Source organism: Bufo bufo, chromosome 6 (genome assembly GCF_905171765.1).
Source record: "Bufo bufo chromosome 6, aBufBuf1.1, whole genome shotgun sequence".
NCBI classification, from domain to species: Eukaryota; Metazoa; Chordata; class Amphibia; order Anura; family Bufonidae; genus Bufo; species Bufo bufo.
The window spans coordinates 299,874,256-299,896,361 of record NC_053394.1 but is presented as its reverse complement, the minus strand read 5'-3'; the positions used below and the strand labels follow the sequence as shown (position 1 = coordinate 299,896,361).

The 22,106-nt window shown below is 48.0% G+C and overlaps 1 protein-coding gene across 1 annotated transcript in view; it reads left to right on the top strand.

The window, feature by feature from the left end:
* The window catches only part of CASC3 (CASC3 exon junction complex subunit), a 41,217-nt gene that overhangs the window by 7,692 nt on the left and 11,419 nt on the right, over positions 1 to 22,106 (top strand). The window contains exons 2-4 of the mRNA XM_040434582.1: positions 6,586 to 6,613; positions 8,147 to 8,184; positions 19,620 to 19,769. Coding sequence (XP_040290516.1) covers positions 6,586 to 6,613; positions 8,147 to 8,184; positions 19,620 to 19,769 — 216 coding nt within the window. The remainder of the gene's footprint in view (positions 1 to 6,585; positions 6,614 to 8,146; positions 8,185 to 19,619; positions 19,770 to 22,106) is intronic.

Below are 22,106 nucleotides of genomic sequence, written 5' to 3'. Positions count from 1 at the left end.
AAAAGTTGAAATATCGGCCTTGAGTTGGTTTCTTGACTTCCCTCTTGCAGAGCACAGTTGGATAAAAATCTTTACTCGTGCTATCCCTAGGATCCGGCCTCCAGTTATAAAGTTGGTCCCTCCTTGGGACTTGTCGCTTGTCTTAGAAGAACTATGTCAATCTCCATTTGAACCGTTAGCTGTCAGATTAAAATGCTCTCTTTTAAAACAGTATTTCTTGTGGCCATAACAACAGCAAGAAGAGTGGGTGAAATTTAAGCCTTTTCTTCAAAGGAACCATATATGAGAATCCTGGACGAGGGAATTATCTTAAAGTTAGACCCGACTTTTATACCAAAGGTCGTCTCTACCTTTTTATAGTAACCAGGAAATTGTTCTACCCTCTTTTTGTACTGACCCAAGGAATGTGAAAGAACAGCTTTTTCATACTCTGGACATTCGTTGGGCGGTAATACGCTATCTAGAAGCCACTCGCCCCTTCAGGAAGGATTCAGCCCTATTTGTACAATTTGCGGGGAAGAACAAAGGGAAGCAAGCTTCAAAGTCCGCTATTGCAAGGTGGATTAAATCAACAATTGAGCAAGCATATTCTTCCCAGAACAGATCTTGCCCATTCAGGGTCACAGCCCATTCTACCCGATCAATGTCGGCTTCTTGGGCAGAAAGAGCTTACGCTTTGGTGGAACAAATTTGGAGGGCAGCTACCTGGTCTAGTTTTCAAACCTTTTGTAGGCATTATAGATTAGACCTCTCTTCTAAGACTGACATTTCCTTTGGACGTAAAGTCTTACAGGCAGTAGTCCCTCCCTAAAAATAGTTATCTGGTATTGCTTCATGTGTGCTGTCATGGAGGACGTCCTGGAAAATATAATTTAGTCTTTACCGGTAAATACCTTTCCAGGAGTCTGACATGACAGCACACATGAAGCATATATGTATATATTGTTTACTTGGGAATCTGTTTCTTACATGTAGTCTGTTACTTGACCGGTGTGAGGATTTAGAACAGTGGCATTGGAGGGGAGGGAGGGGCTTTTAACCTGTATGTGCTTCCTGTCCCTTTAGGCCTGGTTCACACTTGAGCGTATTTGATAAGCGTGTTTTACGCTTGTTTTTGTTGGACGTTTTTCGGGGCGTATTACAGCGTGTTTTTGGAAATAGGAAACGTGCGTAGTTCTTGCGATTGACCACAGAGGCGTCCAATGAAAAATAGCCATGTCTACAATGAGGTGTCCAATGAAAGAGACTTCCTGCGGAGCACCATCACCCTTTCCTGTGTGTTTATGTACAGAGGTGAGTGTGTTGGTTGCAGTCTGTCAAACCATGGATCTCTGCAAACGACGACGAACTGCAGCAATTGTTGCAGCAGTGCATATCATGCGTTTGAGGAGAGAGACTGAGCAGGCGACGGTTCTGGGTCCATCCTGTGACTGCGAACCGACAGCAAAGCGGACAGTTCTGGGCCATGTACGATAACCTACGTGCACACAAGGTTTTGCCGCGTTCCCGTTGAAGTCTATGGGCGCGAACGCGCGACAATACGCCCCAAGGAAGCTCCTGTACTACTTTGGGCGTAGGGCGTTTTACAGCGTGTTCGTACGCGCTGTAAAACGCGCAGGTGAGAATCATGCCCATATGGAAACATGGGTTTTCAACTGAGCGTTTTACAGCGCGTAGGAACGCGCTGTAAAATGCTCAGGTGTGAACCAGGCCTTAGAGATATAAAGGACATCCTTCATGTGTGCTGTCGTGTCGAACTCCTGGAAAGGTATTTACCGGTAAGACAAAATTATGTTATCTAAACTTGAAAGGTCCTCTTTAACTTTGTAGACTTAAAATTAATTTTCTGATATTTTGATACTGATGACCTATTCTCATGATAGGTGATCAGTATCTGACTGGTGGGGGTCCGAAACCCGGGACACCCGCTGATCAGCTGTTTCAGAAGGCAGCAGCACTCCTGTGAGCGCCACTGCTTTTCCCAAGCCTTTCATCGTTCACGTAGCCCCATAGAAGTGAGTGGGGTGGAGCACAATACCAAGGACAGCCACTATACAATGTTCAGCGCTGTGTTTGGTGAGCATGGGGAAGGCTGCGGTCCTCGCAGGAGCTCCGGTGCCTTCTCAAACAGCTGATCGGTGGGGGTGTCCCAGGTGTCAGAACACCACCAATTATATACTGATGACCTATCCAGAGGGAAACCCCTTTAACACTATGTGCTCTCCGCATCCACATTTCCGGAGCGCGCCCCCGATCTTCCGGTCTGCAGCTCCGCAAGACAAGAATAGGCATTTCTATGGGGGTGCCGGCTGGGTGTATTGCGGATCCGCAATACATTACGGACGTGTGAATGGACCCTAAGGCTAATTTCACACTGGCGTTTTGAATACCATTTGTGAGATCCGTTTCAGGGATCTCACAAACGGTTAAAAACAGATCAGTTCAGCCCTAATGCATTCTGAATGGCTAAGGATCCAGTTTGGCTCCGTTCCGCCTCCATTCCGCTCTACAGGTGGACACCAAAACGCAGCTTGCAGCGTTGTGGTGTCCGCCTGGCGATGCGGAGCCAAACGGATCCGTCCTGACTTACAATGTAAGTCAATGGGGGCGGATCCGTTTTCAAAGACCCAATAATGGTGCAATTGAAAACGGATCCGCCCCCCCATTGACTTTCAAAGTAAGTCAGGACGGGTCCATTTTGACTTTGTTATTCATAAAGCAAACGGATCCGTTCTGAACGGATACAATCGTTTGCATTATAGGTGCGTATCCATCTGTGCAGATAACAGACGGATCCGCACCTAACGCAGGTGGGAAAGTAGCCTAACTTGTATATCAGTTGATGTTTGGGCACGACATTGCGGTCTTATGTCCACAAGTAGCCATGGCCTAAAGGGGTTTTATGAGGTTTTTAAAAAAATCTACCTTTTCTCTTGATCATCCTTGATGTTCTTACACCTTGACTGGAGTCCACGGTCCACCTGTGGTAAATTCAGCTGATTGGTTGTAATTTGGAAAGAAGCACCACTGTCTATATAAGGTCTCACAGCTGACATTGTATATCAGATCATAAACCAAGCCATGAGAAGGAAAGAACTGTCTATAGAGCTGACAGACAGGAATGTGTGGAGGCACAGATCTGGGGAATGGGAGAAAAAATAACTACTTTCTACTGCACTGAAAATTCCCAAGAGCACAGTGGCCTCCATAATTCTTAAGTAGAAGAAGTTTGAAGAATGAAAACTCATTCTAGAGACCAAGAACCCAATGGTCACTCTGGCTAATCTCCAAAGATCCTGTGTGTAGATGGGAGAAACTTCCAGAAGGTCAATCATCAGTGCAGCACTCCGCCAATCTGGGCTTTATGGCAAAGTGGCCTGAAAGAAGCCTCTCCTCAACAAAAGACACATGAAAGTTTGCAACAACAAAAAAAAGCAGCACCTAAAGGACTCTGAGAAACAGGATTCTCTAGTCTGGGGTGTATTTCTGTGTCTGGGACAAGGATACTGACCAGGATTGAGGGAAAGCTTAATGGAGCAAAGTACAGAGATATTCTTAGTGAAAACCTGATACACAGGGCTCTGCCCACCTCCCACATAGCACTGGGGCTAAAGATTCACCTTCCAATAAGACAATGACCCTAAGAACAGAGCCCAGATATAACACAGGAGTGGCTTAGGGACAAGAATGGCAGAAAATTAGCAAATCCTTGTGAATGACCCCCATGCTCAGATAAAAAAAAAAAAACAACTTGCCTCTCCTGCTCCAGATGCCGCAGCTCCTCACATCAGCTCTCTTCTTCCTGCTGGAGTCACAGCACAGCGAGCAGCCGAGGAAGACCAGGAAGCGGTGAGTACAGAGCCCACCGCTTCCTGGTCCTCCTGTACTAATGAGCACTTCCAGAATGGAATCGCTCATCAGTATTCGCCCCATAAGACGCACAGACATTCCCCCCCCACTTTGTGTGTGTGTGTGGGGGGGGTTGTCTTATAGAGTGAAAAATATGGTACATAACCTACTGTACTCTGCTTTTAAATCCCTGACACTTGGGTGCGGATGCTCTGGTGACTCTCCGTCTGTGTTTGCTGACGTGTCGGTCTTACTGACATCTCTGCTGAGCCGCTGTAGACTGTGGAATGTTGGAAAATGTCTTAAAGGGGTTCTCCGGGAATTAAGAAAATGAAAATCAGGAAATATTACTTTGTTATAAATATATTCTCAAATACATTTCATTAGTTATAAGGGCTCATTTTGTCTAGGAAGCAAAGGTTAGCAGAAACAAAATGGCTGCCGTCTTATTAGTACACACAAAACCTGTCCTAATTTGCACAGCAGGACATTTACTTCAGGACACTGAGCTAATGAGCCACCTCATCCTCCTCTCTGCTCTACAGTCGTGGCCAAAAGTTTTGAGAATTACATAAATATTGGAAAAGTTGCTGCTTAAGTTTTTATAATAGCAATTTGCATATTCTGCAGAATGTTATGAAGAGTGATCAGATGAATTGCATAGTCCTTCTTTGCCATGAAAATTAACTTAATCCCAAAAAAAACTTTCCACTGCATTTCATTGCTGTCATTAAAGGACCTGCTGAGATCATTTCAGTAATCGTCTAGTTAATTCAGGTGAGAATGTTGACGAGCACAAGGCTGGAGATCATTATGTCAGGCTGATTGGGTTAAAATGGCAGACTTGACATGTTAAAAGGAGGGTGATGCTTGAAATCATTGTTCTTCCATTGTTAACCATGGTGACCTGCAAAGAAATGCGTGCAGCCATCATTGCGTTGCATAAAAATGGCTTCACAGGCAAGGATATTGTGGCTACTAAGATTGCACCTCAATCAACAATTTATAGGATCGTCAAGAACTTCAAGGACAGAGGTTCAATTCTTGTTAAGAAGGCTTCTGGGCGTCCAAGAAAGTCCAGCGAGCGCCAGGATCGTCTCCTAAAGAGGATTCAGCTGCGGGATCGGAGTGCCACCAGTGCAGAGCTTGCTCAGGAATGGCAGCAGGCAGGTGTGAGCGCATCTGCACGCACAGTGAGGCGAAGACTTTTGGAAGATGGCCTGGTGTCAAGAAGGGCAGCAAAGAAGCCACTTCTCTCCAAAAAAAACATCAGGGACAGATGCAGAAAGTATGGTGAATGGACTACTGAGGACTGGGGCAAAGTCATATTCTCCGATGAAGCCTCTTTCCGATTGTTTGGGGCATCTGGAAAAAGGCTTGTCTGGAGAAGAAAAGGTGAGTGCTACCATCAGTCCTGTGTCATGCCAACAGTAAAGCATCCTGAGACCATTCATGTGTGGGGTTGCTTCTCATCCAAGGGAGTGGGCTCACTCACAATTTTGCCCAAAAACACCACCATGAATAAAGAATGGTACCAAAACACCCTCCAACAGCAACTTCTTCGAACAATCCAACAACAGTTTGGTGAAGAACAATGCATTTTCCAGCACGATGGAGCACCATGCCATAAGGCAAAAGTGATAACGAAGTGGCTCGGGGACCAAAACGTTGACATTTGGGTCCATGGCCTGGAAACTCCCCAGATCTTAATCCCATTGAGAACTTGTGCTCAATCCTCAAGAGGCGGGTGGACAAACAAAAACCCACTATTTCTGACAAACTCCAAGAAGTGATTATGAAAGAATGGGTTGCTATCAGTCAGGAATTGGCCCAGAAGTTGATTGAGAGCATGCCCAGTCGAATTGCAGAGGTCCTGAAAAAGAAGGGCCAACACTGCAAATACTGACTCTTTGCATAAATGTCATGTAATTGTCGATAAAAGCCTTTGAAACGTATTTAGTGCGTGTAATTATATTTCACTACATCACAGAAACAACCGAAACAAAGATCTAAAAGCAGTTTAGCAGCAAACTTTGTGAAAATTAATATTTGTGTCATTCTCAAAACTTTTGGCCACGACTGTACTTGTCAGGGATTATGATCCTATATACAGCTGATTAGAACTTCAGCTAAATCTGTGTGGGAGTAGAGTCCATGAGGAGACATGAAATACAGAGCGGACGGACAGGACAGGCTGTGGTAATGTGGGGCTGCAGTAATGGAGACTGCATACAAGTGCTGCTGCTCATTAGCTCATGAACTACATTCCTACAGAGATTCAGCTAAAGTTCTTATCAGCTGTATTCAGGATCATGATTCCTGACGAGCAGAGAGGAGGATGAGGCAGCTCTTTACCGAAGTGTTGTGAAGTAACTTGTCCTCCTGTGTGATTAGGACATGTTTTGTGTACTGATAGGACGGCGGCCATTTTATTTCCCCTCATGATTGCTTCCTAGACAAAATGAGTAATTATACCTAATGAAAGATATTTGGGAATATATTTATAATGAAGTAATATTTAAGTATTTTCATTTTCTTAATTCCCGGAGAACCCCTTTAAGGGGGATGGCATCGGTGGAGGTCAGTGACTCTTGCTACTTCCAGAATTAAAGGGGTGGTTCTGCATTGTTACTGTGACTTGTTTAGGATGGCTTTCTGCTTTAATAATTCTTTACAGGATAGATGTAAACTATTGATGATCACTTCAGTTAATCATGATGTTCTTTTTCTCTGCAGGAGAGTGAGGACGGTATAGAAGGAGATGGTGAGTGTCTGTCACAAGTTGCCAGTATAACCTGTTTTCATAATAGCACTATATATGCTTAAAGGGGTTGGACCACAAATATTGATCACCTGTCCACAGGATAGGCGATAAATAAATGAACGCAGGAATCTCCTCTGATCATGACTGAATGAAGCGGTAGTGTGCATGCACTGCTCCATTTACTCCAGGACTGCCAAGCACACCGCATGGCTCAATCTGTCAGTCCCATTGACAGTAAAGGGAGCTAGCATACGTCACACGGGAGACCTGGACCACTATTCTCGTGGTCAATGGCGTTCGTGGGCCAACCCTTTTAAATTGCTTGTCTGCTGATCCTGTACTCCTGCGCAGATTGGGGATTTTTTTTACCCCCTTATTCTCTGTAATGGGTTCACAGAGGTGGGATCCCCCCTAACCTTTGTGAGGGCCCTTTCACACTTGCGTTCTTTTCTTCCGGCATAGAGTTCCGTCGTCGGGGCTCTATCCCGGAAGAATCCTGACCAGGATTATCCCCATGCATTCTGAATGGAGATAAATCCGTTCAGGATGCATCAGGAAGCCTTCAGTTCCGGAACGGAACGTTTTTTGGCCGGAGAAAATACCGCAGCATGCTGCGCTTTTTGCTCCGGCCAAAAATCCTGAACACTTGCTGCAAGGCCAGATCCGGAATGAATGCCCATTGAAAGGCATTAATCCGGATCCGGCCTTAAGCTAAACGTCGTTTCGGCGCATTACCGGATCCGACGTTTAGCTTTTTCTGAATGGTTACCATGGCTGGCAGGACGCTAAAGTCCTGGTTGCCATGGTAAAGTGTAGTGGGGAGCAGTATACTTACCGTCCGTGCGGCTCTCGGGGTGCTTCAGAGTGACGTCAGGGCGCCCCACGCGCATGGATGACGTGTCACATGGATCACCACATCCATGCGCATGGGGCGCCCTGACGTCATTCTGGAGCGCCCCGGGAGCCGCACGGACGGTAAGTATACTGCTCCCCCGCTCCCCACTACTACTACTATGGCAGCCAGGACTTTAATAGCGTCCTCGGTGCCATAGTAACACTGAACGCATTTTGAAGACGGATCAGTCTTCAAATGCTTTCAGTTCACTTGCGGTGTTACGGATCCGGCGGGCACCTCCGGCAAGTGGAGTGCACAACGGATCCGGACAGCGCAAGTGTGAAAGAGGCCTGACCTGTTTCATTGAACTTATAAAAGAGGTTGTCGGGTTTGCTTTAGCTGTAATTTTGGCTTAGTTTTCTTGCTCCACTTTTCTCTTTGGCTCACTACAGGTCTCATGAATCCGCCAGTGACTGCATGACTGAACAAGAGTTCATTTATCTTATGTGATTGCCTCTTTGTGTAGTAGAGCTTGGCATTTCTGCCAGCAAGCCCTGCAGCTGCATTTCTATTTAGTCTCAACCCGCCATTAGCAACAAGGATTGGGACAAGCTAAACCCCATAGTGACTTTAAATGTGCTCTGGTGTTTGTCATCGTTACCTATACATACTTATAGAAGTGTCTCCTTGTCTTACAGCTGTGCTGACGGACTACGAGAGTGCTGAGGAGTCAGAAGTGAGTATCACAGAAGTGGTGTCTGCGTGCTATGGGAGGGGATGCAAACACACGAGTTTACAATTAAAGGGAATGTCCACTGAAAGGGTTATTCTTTATCTTCCACTTATTTAGAACTGCATTCACAGTTCCATTTTTTTAATTAACAATTGATTGTTTAACCGGTTGGCCACTTTACACTGGGGGACAGACTGCGCATGCATTAGTTTCCCTGTACATCCCCAGTGTAAGTGAATGGAGGCCGCAGATGGATGGGACCCTCTGAGTGGCCTTTTTCAGAGCGCAGCGCCCAGGAGCAGGTGAGCAGACCTGCATGTTAACACAAATTATTTATATTAAAGTGAACCTGTCACCACAAAATGCAGTGCAATCTGCAGGCAGCATGTTATAGAGCAGGAGGAGCTGAGCAGCTTGATATATAGTTTTATGGGGAAATATTCAGTATAACTTGTATTTTGTTCATTTAAAGGTAACCTGTCACCTCAAAAATGCATCTTCACCCGCCAGCAGTACCTCATAGTAGCCCGCAGCCTGATAATAATCTTATGTTTCATCCTGTTGTCCGATGCTGCATAAGCTCAAAAAACACAGGTTTATTCTTCATCAGCGCTATAATGCCGGTCAGCTTGAAGTCAACGACCTCCTTGCTTCAAGTCAAGGTGACCATGCCCCATAACCGTCCCCTCTTGCCTGAGAGTAACAGCCTGCAGTTCGGGCGCGATTGCCAAAGTCTTGTACATGCGCTTTGTACTCATGCACGATCCCATCTCCTGCTGCCGCTGTTAGCTGGGTTTCAGTGGTGCACCGCGCATGCGCAAAACTTTTGCAATCGCAGCCGAACTGAAGGCAAGAGGGGACGGTCAGGGGGAGTGGTTACCTTGACTTAAAGCAAGGAAGCCGCTGCCCCCTTGACTTCAAGCTGACTGGCAATATAGTGCTGATGGAGCTTATGAGCTATATCAGACTGTGGGCTGCTATGAGGTACTGCTGGCGGGTGTAGATGCATTTTTGAGGTGACAGGTTCCCTTTAAATTCCTACTTATTCTGGGCTCTGATGTCCGGGAGGCGGTCCTATCAGTGATTGACAGCTGTCTCTGTATACACAGTCATAGAGGGAAGGCCGTCAATCACTGAAAGAACCATCTCCTTGACTGCAAAGCCCAGAATGAGCAGGAATTTAAATGAACAATTTAATATTTCCCCATAAAACTATATATGAACCTGTTCAGCTCCTGTTGCTGGAAGATTACACTACCTTTTCATGCTGACAGGTTCCCTTTAAACCATGAGACTTTGGCGCCAGCTGAATAATGCCCATTACTAGCCGCACAACTGTGTTGTTCCCAGTAATATATAGTGGCCAACCTCTTAAATAAAACATGACTGACGTCTTAGCTGATCTTTTATAGAGCAGAAGAGCCGTTATTTTCAGATGTGCCATAAATGCCTGATAGGTGAGCGTCCCACCTCTGGAATCCTCGCCTATCAGTATAACAGGGGTCTTATGATTCTTTCCCACTTTCCACCAATTTTTATTGGCTGCTTCCCTATCACAATCACTGAAGAGTTGGCCCTCTCCAACCACAAGAGGGGCCTGCTATTTCTGTGCTTCCTTTCATGTCACACTGTCTGATCCAGCAGGCTTTCACACTGACAGTCTAGTCCTTCACTTTACCAGGGAATGGGAAGCAAATATCTGTCACGTAAAAAGCCCTGAGCTTTTTGTTCCCCAATGCAGTAATGACGTCACAGAGATTCCCGGTGGAAGCCGCCTGGAGGCATGCAGAGAAGAAGTGATCTGTGTCCTTTCTGCATGTCACTGGTAACTGTCCTGTAACGGGGTGTGATCTGCATGGAATGCACACATAATGGAGGCCCCCCTGAAACAGACACTTGCTGATGAGATATTCATGACCTATCCAGAGGGTAGGAAATCGGTTTTAAAATCCTGGAAACCCTTTTAAGAAATGTTATGTTAATTAGGAAAATTGACAAGTATAAAAAGCTTGTACAGAAAGTATTAATATAGAGACCGGCACTCTAAATCTGAGGTCACACAGAGGGTTAAATATGTAACTAATTTAATATCAATAATAAAAGTACATAAACGCACCCATGAATCAAATACAATCCAATAAAATAAAATGAGATAGAATAAAATAAAAAAGGTTAACCCCCTGTAATATGTAGGTATTAGTTCTGTGACATTTACACTGCAATCGCCTAATAGGGAGAAAAAAATAACAACTGTTTAAAACACTATGAACAGTATAGAAAAGGAGCACAATATTTGTGCTATTTAGCTGCCAATGTAGACGCGCTATTAGTCCACATCAAATCTGTCTCTGTATAGTCACTATGTGGTATTCGTAGTATAGCCATCAAGGATGGGTTCTTAATGTTACTTGTGGAGCAGATCTAATATTACCACAGGGTGGCAGCACAGACCAGAACTGGGCACGTAGCGGGTCCTGTATCTCGGCTCGCACGGAATATCTTCAAAAGTGTACACATATAGCCACAAGAGTGTGACGGTAAGTTCCATCAATTATCTCCGTATGTTCAACATGCTTAATCCCGGTCAATGGTAAAATATCGCTGCTCTGATCAATGCACTAATCAGATATCCCCACTTCTGCCGACCAACAGGGACGGTCAGAAATAATCTCTGCATGTATTTTTCAATACTTCCACTGCTAAGTCCATTTGGCAGATAGAATAATAGCAGGCCTGTGCTCACCGATGTGTAACAGTGGCGTCCCACTGTACACGGGTGTGCTGGCCACTTACCTGTCCCGGCGTCCGCCTGGAGCTCTCGCTGTTGGTGAAGGCTGGATGCTTTGCCTGCAATTAGGGTCCCACGTGTGTGTGTCGGCTCCGTGTATTTTGCTTCGCGGACAGATCGTTATTTGGTAATACTAATGGAAGCGCTTCCACTTTCAATGCCCAATATATTCTTTCTGAGTGGGGTATATGGGTGCTGTATCCTCTCTTTTACACCACACCCAAGTCCATTCTCGACTTCTTCCTCAGTGGTCACCCGTTACCCCCCCCGTTGCAGTCCTTTAATACCCTCACCGGGTTGAATAGAAAAAGTGAAATGGATCCCACATTCCGATATTTAATGACACCATAGAATTATTGTTGCGGTACCGTTGCGTTATAGCAGTTTACATTTTTTTCATTAACGGAAATATAAATATAATGGGGGGTTCCATTCCCATATACATTTATTTCTCAATAACATGGAGATATGTGAAAATATATCATTCATTCAAAAGGGGTTTGAATATTGTGATAGAGTTCCTAGTGCGATAGAAAAAGTTTTAAATTTTTTTTCTTTTTTCTGTACCCCCCCCCATTCCAAATAAATCTAGATCGCTTCTCGTGTGTCAGAGTTATAATGGAATAGGATTCTCACTGGAATAGAGTAGAATAAAACAAGATAATCCATTTATGCTATATGAAAAATACAGAAGATGTATAATCAGCACCCTGATCCCCCCCTTGGTGCAAGACCCCGGTCCCCATACTTCTAGCAAGATTATGATTATGACTATGATTACTATTACTATACAGTATTCCAAATACCCTACTAAGAAAGAAGTGATATAAATCAAGAAATATTACATTCTCCGGATATACACTCGCTCTTTCTTCTGGGAATATTTCTGATATCGATTATGTATGTTTTTTATGTTTACAAAGATGCCTTGGAACCAATGAGTGTGATAATCTGGTGTATTCTTCTTTGCATTTTTCTTTACATGTTTCTCCATATATATATTTTTTTATACATGCTTTTTGTCATATATTTTTATCATCTTTAATTTTTTATATATCTTCTGTATTTTCTCGCCCAATTCCTTGGGGGACACAGGAAACCTTGGGGTATAGCTCATCTCCATAGGAGGCGTGACACTAAGTGAAAGACTGTTAAGCCCCTCCTCCAGCAGCTATACCCTCAGCCTGGAGCGAGCGACTACCAGTTTTTTGCTTAGTGTCAAGGAGGCAAGACACTCTCTGCACTGCAGAGCTGTCTTTGCTAAAGATTTTATTTTTTCTCTTTTATTATTTTCAACTTTTTTTCCTTTTTTCAACAGGGACAACAGAGTCGCATTAGACCTCTCTGTTTTCCCGGGGTTGAGCTGCGCCAGTGCCGGTTATCCGCACTGCTGCCTCCCCCACAGAAGAAAAGAAGGACCAGGGCAGCCCAGCTCCCCTGCATCCCGCCAGCACAAGGGTCGCCCACCTGCAAGCCCCTCTCCAGCTCCCTGCCACTTCGGTGCCAGTGGCTGAAGGGGCGTCCCTGCTGGATGGACAGAGGGTGAAAACGTCGATGGTGAGGTGGCTGTGCAGCCGTTCTACCCCCTCCCCCCTCCCCCCCCCCGTTAGGGCCTGATGCTGCTGTCCCCTCTGCCTGACCTTCATGTCAGTTACAAGTTACAGCTCTCTTAGCTGTGAGTCCTGCGGCTCCTTTGTGTGTGGGGCAAAAGCGGAGCGATGCTCGTGGGGGAGGGTTACAGCGCAGTTTTACCTCAGGTGCGGCGGCCGGGGGCCGCCTTTCGTTATCAGCTGCTGGATAGCAGGCACACGTGTACTGCGGCTGTGTTCAACTGTCGGCTGATATTCTGACAAGCGCACGCTCTTGTCCGGCCACTGGTGTGCGTTCGCCTCCACTTATATGGAAGTGAACGGGGGACATTATTCTGTGGGGTTTCGGCGGCATGTAATATTTTGAATCACGCACGCGCGCGCGAGAAGTTTTATCGGTGGGCGGAGCTTCGTTCCGTTCCACTGTACATGTTAGGCTTCAGTCAAGGGGCGGACGTCTTTCTTCCCGCTCCTCACTAGCCCCGCCTCCTCTTCGTGCCTGCCTGCTCTCAGGACAGATTACCTCAGGGCTCTGAGGACCGCTGCTGTTGCCGCTGCTGTTCCCGCTGCTGTGCCGTCTGCTCCCACTGTGACCTGGTAGGACTGTTGACCCCTTCCAGCACTGCAGCCCTCTGGCCTGGACGTTTTTGTATATTACTTCCAGCCAACATGTCTGACCCCTCAGTGCCTGCTGGTCCTTGGTATCATACCTGCACCGCATGTAAGGCACCCCTTCCTCAAGGGCAGCCTGACCCGCATTGCTCGGCTTGCAAAGCCCCATTACAGGGTCCGCCATCTGCTGTGTCACCCCCTGGCCTCTTGGATCCCCCTGACTGGGCTAGATCCCTTTCCCAGGCTGTGGTCAGTCTCACTAATGTTGTGGGCCGCCTTGCAGATACATTGCCCTTACCGCAGCTGGATAATTCCCCTGCTGGGCCCTCCGGGTCCGCTACCTTAGCTGACCCGTCTGAGTCTCTCTCTCCAGGCGACACCTCCAGAGTCCGTCAACTCCAGAAGCGGTCCAGGGCGGAGCACCTATCATCCTCGGATGCTTCGGTATCACCCCCAAGGGTGCGCCCTCAGTCGGGTCCTTCCTCATTACAGGATATGCCCTCTGAAGGGGAACTAGCCGATTCTGATTGGGATATGGACTCGGCCTTGCCTTCAAAGCTGGCTTCTGCTGTGGGCCATCTTATTAACAATATCCGTGATACCTTTAAGATTCACGATGACCCTCCTAATTCTGAAAAGGCCAGTGTTTCCTTTTTTCGCCAAAAACAGGCGTCTGCGGTTTTTCCCCTCCACGCTGACTTCTCGTCGGTGGTTTCTAAAGCCTGGGCCCGTCCTGATGCCCGTTTTACCCCGCCTAAGAAGTTGGATATCTGTTATCCATTCCCGGCGGATTGCATTACAAACTGGGCGTCACCACCTAAAGTCGACCCCCCTGTGGCCCGTTTGTCCAAAAGCACGGCTATTCCCGTTGCAGATGGTTCTTCCTTACAATCCACGGAAGATCGCCGGATAGAGGCCATTACAAAGGGTATCTTTGCAGCCTCCGGTTCCGCCCTCAGGCCGGTCTTTGCCTCCGCTTGGGCTGGAAAAGCGGTTTCAGAATGGGCGTCTCAGCTGGATCAGGAGCTTGAATCCGACGTCCCTATTCAGGACCTCCGCGCTCTGGCCCAACTTATCGTTCAAGCCGGAAAATTTGTCTGTGAGGCATCCCTGGATGCGGGGGCTCTTATAGCCCGTTCATCTGCCCTGGCCGTTTCGGCTAGAAGGGAGCTTTGGTTAAAGGTTTGGACGGCGGACGCCACGTCAAAGCGGTCTCTTACTGGCCTTCCCTTCACTGGTTCTCGATTGTTCGGGGCCCGCTTGGATGAAATCATCTCTGAAGCCACGGGAGGGAAGAGTACACATCTTCCCCAATCAAGGACTAGGAGCACCACTCGAGGCCGTCCCACTTTTTCTCGCTTCAGGTCTTCCCGCAGAGCTCCCACACCTCGCACCACTTCAGGTCCATCCTCTAACCCTGTCCAAGACAGACGTAAGAAGCCTTTTTTTCGGACCCAGCCCTCCTGGCGCAAGTCACAGCCTGCTCGTCCTCCCGCGACCAAGCAGAACCCTACCTGAAGGTGCGCCCCCACCCACCCGGGTGGGGGGACGTCTCCTCCTGTTCAGGGACTTCTGGCAGACGCACGTCTCCGACGCCTGGGCTCTCGAGGTGGTGTCTTCCGGGTACAAACTCGAGTTTGCGTCCCTCCCCCCAGTTCGGTTCTTTCGCTCCCGGGTTCCTCGAGATCCCCAAAGGGCGGCCGATTTCTTTACTGCCACTCGTACCCTTCTGGACAAGGGGGTCATCGCTCCGGTTCCTATGGAGGAAAGATTCAAAGGGTTCTATTCGAACCTTTTTGTGGTCCCCAAAAAGGAAGGCTCGGTTCGTCCCATTCTGGATTTAAAACGGTTAAACCGTTTCCTTCGTCTTCAGCGGTTCCGGATGGAGTCTCTCAGGTCGGTGGTGGCCTCTCTGGAAAAAGGGGAGTTCCTGGCCTCTATCGACATCCAGGACGCCTACCTTCATATTCCAATCGCTCGGTGTCATCAGTGCTTTCTGCGCTTTGCAGTGGGGTCCGACCACTACCAGTTCGTTGCCCTCCCCTTCGGGCTGGCGACAGCCCCTCGCGTTTTCACAAAGGTCCTAGCCCCTGTCCTCGCCTTACTTCGTTCCAGGGGAGTTTTTCTTCTTCCATATTTGGACGATCTCCTTATCAAGGCACCCTCCCTGTCACTGACATCTGCCAGTGTGGACCTCTCGCTACAAACCTTACGCCGGTTCGGTTGGATTATCAATCTTCCCAAATCCGCTCTTGTTCCATCCAGGCAACTGATCTTTCTAGGGATGCTGCTGGATACAGATGCAGCGGAGGTTCGGCTTCCGTCAGAGAAGCGCCAGCTTCTTCATCGGTCGGTTCAGAGCCTTCTGAACCACCGCCGTCCTTCCTTCCGGTTCAGCATGCGGGTCTTGGGACAGATGGTATCCTGTTTCGAAGCAATCCCCTACGCGCAGTATCACTCCCGCACCTTTCAGACTGCCATTCTGTCCGCATGGGACAAGTCCCAGGAAAGTCTGGATCAGCACTTTCCCCTTCCCCCCCAGGTTCGCTCCTCTCTACTCTGGTGGTTACGGACCCCTCTCCAAGGGAAGTCCTTCCTACCGATAACTTGGTTGGTGATTACCACCGATGCCAGTCTGCGGGGTTGGGGGGGGGTGTTTCCTCCTCGGTCCGTACAAGGCACTTGGTCTCCATCGGCCAAACTGCCGATCAACGTTCTGGAGCTGAGGGCGATTCTCCTCTCACTCCGGCATTGGACTTCGCTGCTTCAGGGTCACCCTGTTCGTGTCCAATCGGACAATGCCACGGCTGTGGCATACATAAATCATCAAGGGGGCACTCGCAGCGCGGCAGCAATGAGGGAGGTGTCTCTAATCCTTCGCTGGGCGGAAGTTCATGTTCCAGCCATTTCGGCCATTTACATCCCGGGGGTGGACAATTGGGCGGCGGATTTCCTCAGCCGGACGACGATCGACCCGGGCGAGTGGTCTCTGCACCCCGACGTCTTCGAGTCTCTTTGCCTCCGTTGGGGTCGTCCGGACGTGGATCTCATGGCCTCCAGATTCAACCACAAGCTCCCCACCTTCATGGCCAGAACCAAGGATCCGGACGCTTACGGCGCGGACGCGCTCGTCCTTCCCTGGACGGAGTTCTCTCTCCTCTACGTTTTTCCGCCCCTGCCTCTTCTTCCACGAGTCCTTCGGAAGATCGCGGCGGAGGGCACGCCTGCGATCCTAATAGCCCCGGATTGGCCTCGTCGTCCTTGGTACGCCGACCTTATGTTGCTCCTGGCAGACGCTCCCTTGCCTCTGCCTCTAAGAGAAGACCTCCTCTCTCAAGGGCCGATCTTCCACCAGCATTTAGGGTCGCTACGTTTAGCGGCGTGGCTATTGAGACCGCGGTCCTAACGCGGCGGGGGTTTTCTGCTGACGTGGTCCGTACCATGATTCGTGCGCGTAAACCGGCATCGTCCAGGATTTATTACCGAACCTGGCGGGCCTATTTGAACTTCTGCGAGACCTTAGATGTTCATCCCCTTCGGTTTTCTCTCCCCACGATTTTATCCTTCTTGCAGTCTGGTCTGGACTTGGGTTTGGGTCTCAGTACCCTAAAGGGTCAGATCTCAGCGCTTTCGATCCTTTTTCAGCGACCTCTGGCTCCGCTCGGTCCAGTTAGGACTTTTCTGCAGGGGGTTGCTCACTATGCTCCCCCGTATCGCGCTCCTGTTCCATCTTGGGATCTTAATGTTGTGCTGACGGCTCTCCAATCTTCTCCTTTCGAGCCTTTGCGCAGGGTTTCCCTTCGCTTGTTGTCTTGCAAAGTTTTTTTCCTCGTAGCCATCACGTCTCTTCGGCGTGTGTCTGAATTGGCGGCACTTTCTTGCGTAGAACCCCTCTTGGTTTTTCACCAGGACAAGGTGGTTCTCCGCCCGGTTCCGGATTTCCTTCCGAAGGTGGTGTCCGCTTTTCACCTGAATGAAGATATTATCCTTCCTTCTCTGTGCCCGTCCCCGTCTCATCCTCGGGAACGGGATCTTCACCGTCTGGATGTTGTTAGGGCTCTGAGGATCTACTTGGATGTAACTAGACCCTTTCGGCGCTCGGATTCTCTATTTGTGGTTCCGGAGGGTCCGCGCAGGGGGCTGGCGGCATCTAAAGTGGTTATTGCCCGCTTCATCAAGATGGCTATTGCTGAGGCTTACAGTGCTAAGGGCAGGGAACCGCCCTTTGGTGTTACCGCTCATTCTACCAGAGCGGTCGGGGCTTCCTGGGCTCAGCGAAATCGAGCTTCGGCTGAACAATTGTGTAAGGCGGCCACCTGGTCTTCTTTGCACACTTTCACCAAGTTCTACAAGGTGAACACTTATGCATCGGCGGATGCTGCTTTGGGCCGCCTGGTCTTGCAGGCGGCGGTGCCTTAATGCCTATGGTGCTTTAATTCACTTTGGGTTGTGGTCCCTCCCTATTTGTGGACTGCTTTTGAACGTCCCAAGGTTTCCTGTGTCCCCCAAGGAATTGGGCGAGAAAACGAGATTTTTGTATAACTTACCAGTAAAATCTCTTTCTCGCTCTTCCTTGGGGGACACAGCACCCACCCATTGTTTTGGTTGCCCTGACGGGAGTTTTGACTTGTTGGTGTTAATTTGGTTGATCCTTGCCTTTGTTTTAACTACTTGGGCACATAACTGGTAGTCGCTCGCTCCAGGCTGAGGGTATAGCTGCTGGAGGAGGGGCTTAACAGTCTTTCACTTAGTGTCACGCCTCCTATGGAGATGAGCTATACCCCAAGGTTTCCTGTGTCCCCCAAGGAAGAGCGAGAAAGAGATTTTACTGGTAAGTTATACAAAAATCTCGTTTTTCATATAGCATAAATCTAGGAATGGATTATCTCGTTTTATTCTACTCTATTCCAGTGAGAATCCTATTCCATTATAACTCTGACACACGAGAAGTGATATAGATTTATTTGGAATAGGGGGTACAGAAAAAAAATTAGAGTTCCTAGTGTGATAGAAAGTTTTATCACAATATTCAAACCCCTTTTGAATGAATGATATATTTTCACATATCTCCATGTTATTGAGAAATAAATGTATATGGGAATGGAACCCCCCATTATATTTATATTTCCGTTAATGAAAAAAATGTCAACAACTATAACGCAACGGTACCGCAACAATAATTCTATGGTTTCATTAAATATCGGAATGTGGGATCCATTTCACTTTTTCTATTCAACCCGGTGAGGGTATTAAAGGACTGCAACATGGGGTAACGGGTGACCACTGAGGAAGAAGTCGAGAATGGACTTCGAAACGCGTCTGGTGTAAAAGAGAGGATGCAGCACCCATATACCCCACTCAGAAAGAATATATTGGGCATTGAAAGTGGAAGCGCTTCCATTAGTCTTACCAAGTAACGATCTGTCCGCACAAGCAAAATACACGGAGCCGACACACGTCGGACGCTAATTGCAGGCAAAGCATCCCGCCTTCACCAACAGCGAGAGCTCCGGGCGGATGCCGGGATAGGTAAGCGGCCAGCACACCCGTGTACAGTGGGACGCCACTGTTACACATCGGTGAGCACAGGCCTGCTATTATTCTATCTGCCAAATGGACTTAGCAGTGGAAGTATTGAAAAATACATGCAGAGATTATTTCTGACCGTCCCTGTTGGTCGGCAGAAGTGGGGATATCTGATTAGTGCATTGATCAGAGCAGCGATATTTTACCATTGACCGGGATTAAGCATGTTGAACATACAGAGATAATTGATGGAACTTACCGTCACACTCTTGTGGCTATATGTGTACACTTTTGAAGATATTCCGAGCGAGCCGAGATACAGGACTCGCTACGTGCCCAGTTCTGGTCTGTGCTGCCACCCTGTGGTAATATTACATCTGCTCCACAAGTAACATTAAGAACCCATCCTGCAGTGTTATATATTGAACTGATGGCTATACTACAAATACCACATGGTGACTATACAGAGACAGATTTGATGTGGACTAATAGCGCGTCTACATTGGCAGCTAAATAGCACAAATATTGTGCTCCTTTTCTATACTGTTCATAGTGTTTTAAACGGTTATTATTTTTTTTCTCCCTATTAGGCGATTGCAGTGTAAATGTCACAGAACTAATACCTACATATTACAGGGGGTTATCCTTTTTTTATTTTATTCTATCTCATTTTATTTTATTGTTTTGTATTTTATTAATGGGTGCGTTTATGGACTTTTATTATTGATATTAATTTAGTTACATATTTAACCCTCTGCGTGACCTCAGATTTAGAGTGCCGGTCTCTATAGTAATACTTTCTGTACATTTTTTCTGATTGGGTGGATCAGATACGACTTAGAGCACCTTAATCCAGTCACTAAACAGGTGAGCAACTATACAATTTTTGCCAAGTATAAAAAAACTTGTTTCTCTTTACCAAGGAGGAAGAGGAGGCTCGCTTCAGTGAGGATGATGCCCTTAAAACAACTTTGAAATCCGAAAATAATGCATCTGAGACACCTGCCCCAAAAGAAGAAAAGCCCAAGTCAAAGGGAGCAGTTACAGGGGAGCGGCAGAGTGGGGATGGACAGGTGAAAAATCACATATTTCAATTATTATAATTTTTTATTTTTCATTTTTAAACCATGATATTTCCATAGAGAAGAAAACATCCAAATTATTTTCATTTCTTCAAGGGGTATTCCCATCCCAATGTTTACTGTTAAATCTTTTAATGATTTGACTGTGATCATTTTTGTAAATGCATTTAATTACCCAATTCCTACCCTTTTTGAGAAAATAAGTCCCCTCTTACCTGATCTTTGTCTTTCGTCTCCCCTGGTTACGGCCACCTCTCCTGTCGAATCCCGCCGGGCCGCGCTTGCGCAGAAGGCTGAAGATTTTCGCCAGGTCACGCATTGTCCTGAACGCGCACACCGCCGCGCATGCGACATGATGACTTCTTCCTGGCTAGTATAGTACAGAGCCGCGAATGCATGCCGACTCTGTACTATACAGGCCAGGAATAAGTCACCATGGCGCATGCGGCGTCCGCGTTCAGGACATTGCCCGGCTGGGAGAAAATCTTCAGTCTTCTGCGCAAGCGCGGCCGGGAGAAGAATCCAAGAAGTGAACGTCGCGCTCAAGGAAGGTAAGTATGAAAAGGGAAGATGGGACTAGCCCTTTAAACCTTAGCCCCCAATTCCCTCCCAAGCTCCCCACCCCTTTGCGATGCGTCTCCCATCCCCCCGCCCCCCCCCCCCCCCCCCCCTTATAACATGGTTATAAGGGAAAGTAATAGCATTCTTAATACAGAATGCTTACTAAAATGTGGATTAAGGGGTTAAAAAAAATAATAATAATTAACTCACCTTATCCATTTGATCGCGCAGCCGGCATGGTCTTCCTTCTTCTTTCAGGACCTGCAAAATCCATACTGGGGAGTTCTTAAGGATATACAGTAATTGGGGAAAAATCACCATCTTTACCAACAATATTCTATCGGCTTTAGATAGCGGGAGTCACAGCCATATCTTTATTTTAGATCTCAATTTAGTTATCAATGGGATCAAATTAAGCTGTAGGAAGTCTTTATTCTTAGAAGAAATAGTGATTCAACTGCGGGAAGGGAAGGAACTGCGCATGCGCTACTTCGCGCATCGCGAGATTACGGCGCTCTAGCTTTCTGACGTCGGGGAGCAAGGAGGAGATTCTGAGGATGCGGGGCGGTGCTGGGCTCCTTCACGCTGGACTCATCTCACGTACAGGACACATCTCAAGTTAATTTGCATATGTATCTAGCAACCCATGTCCTCGGCTTCGCAGGGAGAATCGCGGTGGTAGCTCTATTCCTCTGTCTTAGGAGAGAGCGGCTCTCCCTTACTCTGCGGCGGCCGTGCCGCCCCTCGGGTCGTGTGGATTATCTATTGGCATATTCATTGTGCGCTATGGGTGTCGCGCCCTTTCATTTACAGCGCCCCTAGACCCTGGTACCACGCTTGCACCGCCTGTGAAGCACCCTTTCCACGGGGGCAATCTGACCCGCATTGCTCTGCATGCCAGGCCCCAATACAGGGTCCGCCACTTGCTGTGCTGCCCCCTGTTTCCTCCTGACTGGGCAAGATCCCTGTCCCAGGCCATGAAAAGCCTTACTCATGTTGTGGGCCGCTTTGTAGACACACAGCCTGCTACACCCCCTGTCGTACCCTCTGGGTCCGCTGCTTCTGCCGACCCGTCGGGGTCCCTCGCTCCCAGTGACTCCTCCAGGGCCCGGCACCTCCAGAAGCGCTCCAGGGTGGAGTGTGCATCTTCCTCGGATGCTTCCCTATCTCCTCCACGTGTGCCGACTCAGTCGGGTCACTCCTCCTCACAGGACATGCCCTCTGAGGGAGAATTGGTGGATTCAGATTGGGACATGGACTCGGCATTGCATATTCGCGACACCTTTAAAATTCACGACGACCCTCCCAGCACTGACAAGGCCGGTGTGTCCTTTTTCTGCCCCAAACAGGCGTCCACGGTTTTCCCTCTCCACGCCGACTTCTCTTCGGTGGTCTCTAAGGCTTGGGCTTGCCCTGATGCCCGTTTTACCCCCCCAAGGAGTTGGATATCTGTTATCCCTTCCCAGCGGATTGCATCTCCACTTGGGCGTCTCCACCTAAGGTCGACCCTCCCGTGGCCCGCCTGTCTAAAAGCACGGCCATTCCTGTGGCAGACGGCTCCTCTCTTCAGTCCACTGAAGACCGTCGCATGGAATCCCTTACGAAAGCCATATTTACCGCCTCCGGATCAGCCCTCAGACCGGTCTTTGCTTCCTCCTGGGCCAGGAAGGCGGTCTCGGAATGGGCTTCCCAACTTGACCAGGAACTTGATTCGGACATCTCTCTTCAGGACCTCCGTTCTTTAGCCCAGCTCATTGTTCAGGCAGG